The sequence below is a fragment of the Belonocnema kinseyi genome, chromosome 8 (genome assembly GCF_010883055.1).
Source record: "Belonocnema kinseyi isolate 2016_QV_RU_SX_M_011 chromosome 8, B_treatae_v1, whole genome shotgun sequence".
NCBI classification, from domain to species: Eukaryota; Metazoa; Arthropoda; class Insecta; order Hymenoptera; family Cynipidae; genus Belonocnema; species Belonocnema kinseyi.
The window spans coordinates 62,599,535-62,607,436 of NC_046664.1; the positions used below are offsets into that span (position 1 = coordinate 62,599,535).

The following is a 7,902-nucleotide window of genomic DNA, read 5'->3' on the forward strand; positions in this document are numbered from 1 at the left end:
GGGGATAATCCGTGGCAGCTGTGTTTGCTTAAATGTCAAAAAAATGAAAAATCTTTGAGTGCAATTTCGCACCAGTGTACCGTTTGATCATTAAGTATGTCCTCTAATATGAAAATGTAAAATTTGATTAATTCCTTTATTTTGTACATTTAGACCAATGCATGCTGTTGTGTTTGCGGGATTATCTGGCACCTTAGGATTGGCGCTATTATATTCACAAGTGAACACTTTGACGGCAGCCTTAGGCGCTGCTAATCTAGTTTTATATACCCTTATTTATACACCCATGAAACGAATCAGTATTCTTAACACGTGGATCGGTTCAGTTGGTAAGTTAATTTTACAAGATATGCAAGGGAAAAATATTTAAAACTGCCTGATTTCGTCTAAGAGCGACGGGTGTTTAGGAAGTTCTATAAATCTTCTATTGACTATGGGCAACATTCACGCAACTAGAGATACTAAAATTATACTCCGTATACGTATATTATTATTATATACTCATATTAAAAATACAAAAAATTAAAAAATCCATTATTATAAAAAATTTTGAAATATTAAGATTTTTTCGCAATTTTGAAATAATAATGAATAATTTCGAATTGAAAGCGCTTGAAATAAAAAAATTTGAAAAATTTTGAATTAAACACATTCCACATCAAACAATTTTAGATTAGGTAAAATTTTGAAGAAAGGACAATCTTTTGAATTGAATGGAATTGAACTCTTTAACGGCTAATGTTGCAACTCGTTAGGTAATTCTGAGTTATCGTACACTCAATAGACACCAAGAAAATTATAATAATTAAAAAATTTGTTGTGTGCAAAAATCGATCAAAAAATGACCACACATTGTTCCTGATTTTTTTTCAGAATGTTTATTTAACGGGATCAAGGCTTAGCCGTTAAAGGGTTAATTGGAGTATCTCGAAATATATTGATTTCAGATAAAAATTTCGAAATCCTCAAAATTAAATAATTTCATGTTAAAATGTTCGAAGGAATTGAAATTGTTTAATTTCTAATTACAAGCGCTCAAAGTTAAATTGTAATATTTTGAGTTTAAGTAATTAAAAAAAAAAGTATTTAAAAATATGAAAAATATATAAATATAAAAATTAAATTCAGCGTCATTTTCAAAGTTAAAATTTTTTAAAATTATACACCTTTAAAATTGAATTATTCTAAAAAACTGTTAAAAATTAGGTAATATTATGAATTCTTGAAATCTTTCAATCAAATATTGCTCAATTTCAAGTGAATCATTTTTTTTAAATCTTCAATTTAAAGTCGAAAAATTTTAAGATATTAAATTGCAAAGTAAAAATAAAATAATACAAAGCAAGACCTATTTAATTCCAAGTTTTGGAATCGCACAATTGTTCCAATAAAAATAATTTAATTTCAATGTCTTGTTCTGAAATCTTCTCATTTTTAAGGATTGAATTTTAACAATTATTTTCTTTTTTTCATTGTTTTGAATTTATTCTGAAATTGTCCTTAGATTTTTCATATTTGAATTTGAAGGATTATCGATTCTGGAAGATTTAAATTTAAAATTGTCGAATCATTAATGATACGAATTGGAAATTATTGTACAATATTAGCACTCAAATTCTCAGTATAAATCTAAAATATTTCAATTTCTCTAAAAAAAAATATATAAAGAGCATGAAGAACAATTGTTGACAAAATAACATTTTTTAAATTGATATTAAAAGAGTTACGAATTACTGAAGAAGATAGTGTCCGTTCAAAACCTACTGAATGCTAATTTTTACTAATAAATAATCAAATGTCTATGTTTTACATAAAGGTATTAGAAGACAAAAATTTAGGGTTTTCTTTCAGTAAGAAATAAAAGATTTTTCAATATAATAAAAAAACCAATTTATTTTTGAGCTCCATTTTTAATCTTTTTGCTTTTGAAGCAAAACAACTTTAGTTTCAGGGCCTCAAAAATTAAGTTGTTTTACAATTGCGCATTTAAAACTATAATTATCAATTTAAATTATTTAAATTTTTAAGATGACAAATTTCATTAATAATAATATAGATGTTTTTACTAAAAAAATGTGATTTCTGTAAAAAAAATATTTCGTCATTTTCACCGTTCAAAATTGTAGAATTTTTAAATATTGTGAACCGTTAAAGATGAATTATTCTAAAAACTTTTAAAATCATAAGCTTTCTAATTAAAAATTTTTTAAACTAATGAATTCAAACCTTCAAACTTGATGTGTTAAAAATTAAACAATTCCAAACTTCGTTTAAAAATTATTAATTTTCAAATAGAGCATCACGATTTAAAAAATTCAATCATTTTAATCTAAAGTGAAAAATTAATAACTTGAATTGCCATTCAAGGGGAACTACTTCATTTTGCAGATGATTTTATAAGATTTCTGACTGACGTATAATACTAAATTATCACATTACCATGATAGAAAAAGACGTGAGACAAAAAACACGCGAAAATCGAGCGGAAATATAGGAGCTCAATTTTGATCAAATGAGTGAATCGTAAATTATTATATATAAATATAATAATTAAAAAATTCCAAAACGCTCTACTTGGTGGCCCTGATAGATTGCATGTTCACTAGTGTTACGGATAGCAATTTTTAGCATTTAGCTCTATGTGTTACGCGCATAGTCAATAACTTTTCGAGAAAGAATGACTTATTAGAAATTTTTCCCTAGTATAAGAATTGTTTTATTACACAAATAATTTCCAATATAAACCATTCAAACTTAAAATTGTATCATCAGTGGGTGCAATCCCACCCTTGATGGGTTGGGCCGGCTGCTTCGGAGACATATCTTCGCCTGGTGCTTGGATCATGTCTGGGATATTGTACGCCTGGCAATTTCCCCATTTTAATGCACTTTCATGGAATTTACGACCTGACTATTCTAAAGCCGGATACAGAATGATGGCGGTATCGAATCCAGAGCTTTGTCGAAAAACGGCCCTACGATATACGGCAGCTTTGATGGTTCTTTCGTATCTGGCCCCGATGTTGGACGTTACGAATTGGTGGTTTGCTGTGATATCTACACCACTCAATAGTTATTTCCTCTACTTAGGTAAGATAGAATAGCTTATGTTAATCGTTAATTCTGAATATTTTCAAATAAATTAATATAGATAAAACAACTTATTTTCACTTTTCGTTGCTACAGTTTTTCTCTCTTTCCTCTCTCGCTTTAATTCTATAGTTTGCCTCTTGTCCTTTCTATCTTTACGCTCGACAAGTCTTATCTTATCTTTAGCTAACCAATTTTACAGTTTCTTATTTTTTATAGATAATTATTCTAATCCTTCCTCCATCTTTCTCCTCTCTCCTTTCCCTTTTCATGCAGGATCTTTTCCATTTTCATACTTTCTTCCCCTTTCCTCTCCAAATATTTTGCTATTCCCTCTACACTTATCCGTTTATAGTTCTCATTATATTTGAATTATCTTTTTTGTTCTATTCGTTGCTTAAACACTTCTTTATCAATTTGTATAAACTCTTGTTGTATCTTTATCCAACTTTCATGAATTTCCTTGACCCATTCCTTGACCCATCCACATCTATTCATGCTTCTTTATAGAGAAGTCAAGTAAGGTTTAAACATCAGAACTCAACGGCAATCCACCGATTTTAATGAAACCTTTTGCATTGTGTTGATAAATATGTGTAGTAACAAGTTTTTTTAAAACATGTCCGGTAATTTGAAAATCCAAGTTTCTTAAAAATTTAGAGCAATATACAGGGTGTCTAGGGACCTTGGAAACCTGGAAATCTCATTGAATTTTTTTAAACCTTGAAAACCTGTAAATTTCCTTGATTTTTTCACGAAAACCTTGAATTTTAATTCTTTTTTTCTTGCTTTTAAAACAGTAATTTTATCTAAATGCGAAGAGTAATTTAAATCTTTTAGCCTATTATGAAAGAAACATCTCGTTTAGAAAAAATCTTTCTTCTGCAAATTCTTTTATTCATCAAGATACAATTTATGTTTTCTTTATTACAGTATAAATAAAGATATTTCAAGGCACTTTTTGTTGAGGTGTTTAACTTCTAAATTATAAAAATTATTAGTTTAAAATATTGATGTTAATTCAGTTTCAGAATTAGAAAAAGTGGTACGGTACACCAGATTTCAAAGATTTCAAAATTTTGAAACGATTTCAAGAGGTTTTAAAACATTTTAGAAGATTTAAAAATATTTCTAATAATTCAATTACTTCAAAGAATGCAAAAGATTTTTCAAAAAAAAAGAAAAAGATTCAAGAAAGATTTTATAAACATTTACAAAAATTTCACAAAGATTTCAAGGATTTCAAACATTCTAAAAAGGCGTGTACACTAACATTTAAAAGTTTTCACAAAAATTCCGCAAAGATTTCGAACATTTCATAAAGATTTGGAACATTTCACAAAGATTTCTAACATTTCACAAAGATTTTAAAACTTACAAAAGAGTTTAAATATTAAAAAAGGGGATATTAAACCACATTTCTAAGATTTGAAAACATTTAAAAAATTTTAAACAATTTCAAAATTTTTTAGAAGGTATCAAAAGATTTCACTAAGATTTGTAATAATTTAAATAATTCCAACGAATCCGCAAAGGTTTCGAACATTTCGCTAAGATTCCGAACATTGCAGAAAGATTTTAAAACTGTCAAAAGATTTTAATGATTTCAAAACATTTCAAAGATTTTAAATAACTTACAAATTGTTTAGGAGACGTCAAAAGATTTCACAAAAGTTTCAAAGATTTCTTAAAACATTCATAAAGATTTCAAAATAACAGATTTCAAGGATTTCAAACCATTTCAAAGATTTTAAAGTATTTAAAATTTTTCGACAAGATTTCAAAAGATTTCTCAAATATTTTTAAAAATTCCTAAGGATTCAAAGATTTTATAAAGCATTAAAAAAAATTCACAAAGTTTTCGTACATTTCAAAGCTTTGAAGGACTTAAACGATTTCAACAAGGGTACAGTACACCAGCTTTCAAAGATTTAAAAACATTTCAAATATTTTAAACGATATTACATTTTTTTATAAGTTTAAAAAGATTTCAAATATTCCAGTGATGTTAAGCGATTACAACAAATTTCATAAAAATTTCACAAATATTTCAAATACTCCAGTGATTTCAAACGAATGCAAAAGACTTGAGAAGATTTAACAATTTTTTTACAGCATTCGTAAAGATTTCAAAAGAATTTCAAAACATTTCAAAGATTTCAAGCGATTTCAAAAGGTTTCAACACATTTGAGAAGATTTCAAAAGACTTCAATGATTTTAAACAAACACAAAAGATTTCGCAAATAAAGATTAATGAAAGAGTTCACCAAGATTTCAAAGATTTCAAGAATTTTAAAGATTTCAGACATTACAAAGATTTAAAAATATTCCTAGAGATTTCACAAAGACGACTCATGTTCGCAAAAAATTAAGATTTTGTTTATTTACGATTCGCCTTTCTTTAGAAATTTTTGGCCAATAAAAATTAAAATCGCTCATTTTTTACATGCATGACAAACGTTTATTTCATTATTTGATGTAAAAAAGGAGACCTGGAAATTTTTTTTTTTTTTTTGAAAATATCACATAATTGAAACTATGTTTACAGACGGACGATACAAGACTGACTGTTATGAAAAGTCGTAATTGCAGAGGTGACAAATATTAATAAACCTCTGATGAAAAGACGCGCCAAAGCTTGAGAATATAAGATTAAATAAATTAAGTTGATTTAAGTAAAACGAATATAAAAAGAGGGAGGGGGTTAATGCATAATGCTTTGATGAATTTGGTTTATATTCAATATTACAATTTTTAAATTTATTGAAGTGTTGATATATTTATTAATAAAAATTGATTCAATGATACGTCTTTTAAAAGTATTATTTTTTCTGGCCAAGATTTTAATATTAGCAAAATCAAAAGCATGATTAAATTTCCACGAATTTTGTGACAAACCTGTATTCAAATTGCCAAATCTACAATCTCTTTTATGTTCGTAAATTCTACTTTTCAATCTCCTGCCAGCTTCACCTATGTAGTGTTTTTGACAACCATTGCATTTTTTTAAATAAACCACATTAGACAGATTTTTTATTGTTTCAGAATCTTTTTTGTTACTCAACAATTTTTCTAAAGTATGGTTCTAACCATTTCTTTTTCTTCTTTTCTATGATGGAAATGTTGTATATTTCATTAGTACGTTCTTTGATGAAATTTTCTACTAACAGCAAAAGATAATTGTTTAATTGTAAGGTACTTTTTAATTGGTCTAAATTATCTTTTCTATATTTTACATCACTTAATTTTATGCATCTGTCCACTAAACCTTTAATCAACCCTATTTTTTGACTGAACAAATGATGGGATTCATAATTTAAGCAACAACCTGTCCAAGATGATTTCTTAAACCAGTTCGTGATTAAATTCCCACTAGGTATTCTTTAAATTTCCAAATCTAAGAAACTTAAGATGTTTTTTTCTTTTTCAAGAGTAAATTGAATGTTTTCATCGATACTATTAAATATTTTTAAAAGCTCTATAATTTGTTTAGTTTGAACGATCGTAAAAATGTCATCTACGTAACGTTTATATAAAATTGGTTTGAATGATAATCTAGATAAGGCTCTTTTTTCAATATCTTCCATAACCAAATTCGAAATTATGGGAGATTATGGAGATCCCATTGGACATCCTGATAACTGTTTATAAAATTTATTATTAAAAGAAAACACTGTATTATTAAAAACAGTTCTAACAGAAAATAAAATTTCATTTTTTGATATTTTTGTTAAATCTAAACGTTGAGGATTTTTTAAAAGAAATAACTATATTTTTTACATGTTATTTCGGATGCTTTTATTTTGACTTTATCATTGACCGTAAGATCAAATACATTGCCGAATGTAACTGAAATACTGATTGAAAATTAAAACGGTCGAAAAAAGGAAAAACAATTTCGGATCTGCTGTATCTACAATTGTTTTGTATATTTGTAATTTTCAAAATGTTGAAAAGCATATAACTTTTTGAAGTTTAATTGAAATAAAAAAATAAAAAATCGTATGCTGATAATTTGCAAGTCTTCTACCCATCTATAAGAAACTTTGACAACAATTTCTACATTTGAAAAAAAAAATTTCAAATTTTGAAAATTCTCTAAATTTTTTTATTTTTGTTGGAAATATCTAATTAACGAACTTAACCTTCATTTTGGGAACCTTAAGAAGTGTATCAAAGGCTGACTTGATTGGACAAATCCTTCAAAAGTTAGTGTGGCTGCAACATTTAGGTAAACATACAAACAGACAGACACCGATAAAATGTTATGATTTTCGGATTCTGTGAGTGCCGAAACATAAAGATTTGTTAAAAACCAGAGATAAAAAATTTGGACGATTAAATTACACTCTCATGAATGAGAATATAAAAATCAAAATAGCGGATCAAAGGTTTTTACCATTTATAAACTTAGAAAAAATTGGAAATATTTGGCATGTATATTCCTTGAGGCATAAGAAGTTAATAACAAATAATTTTTATCCGGGATGAAGTTTAAAATCACCCCAAAAAAACGTTGCTGAAGTTTCGTTCGAATATGCCTTGTAGTGTATTTCTTTTAACTTGATAGCAGCGCCATCTGACTCGCGAATTATTGGGTATCTCAAATTAATTATTATTATTACACCATTAAGCCATTTCCCTTTCGGGGTAGGCGTGGCTCACTCGGTAGGGGAAAAGTGTAGTGTGTGGAAGGGATAAAGATTTTCCAGATTGATCCAGAATTCTCGTACTATTTAAGTAAATAACACGTTCGTTCCGCAACACTGCTCCGACCCAGGTTGCTGATCAATCTCTCTAGCAATCACCCC

At 27.4% G+C, this 7,902-nt stretch overlaps 1 protein-coding gene across 1 annotated transcript in view; it reads left to right on the plus strand.

Annotated features, from left to right (window-relative positions):
- Nucleotides 1-7,902, plus strand: part of LOC117177764 (protoheme IX farnesyltransferase, mitochondrial) — a 21,614-nt gene that overhangs the window by 11,381 nt on the left and 2,331 nt on the right. Inside the window, exons 5-6 of the mRNA XM_033368672.1 lie at nt 154-329; nt 2,773-3,090. Of these exons, the coding sequence (XP_033224563.1) occupies nt 154-329; nt 2,773-3,090 (494 nt within the window). The remainder of the gene's footprint in view (nt 1-153; nt 330-2,772; nt 3,091-7,902) is intronic.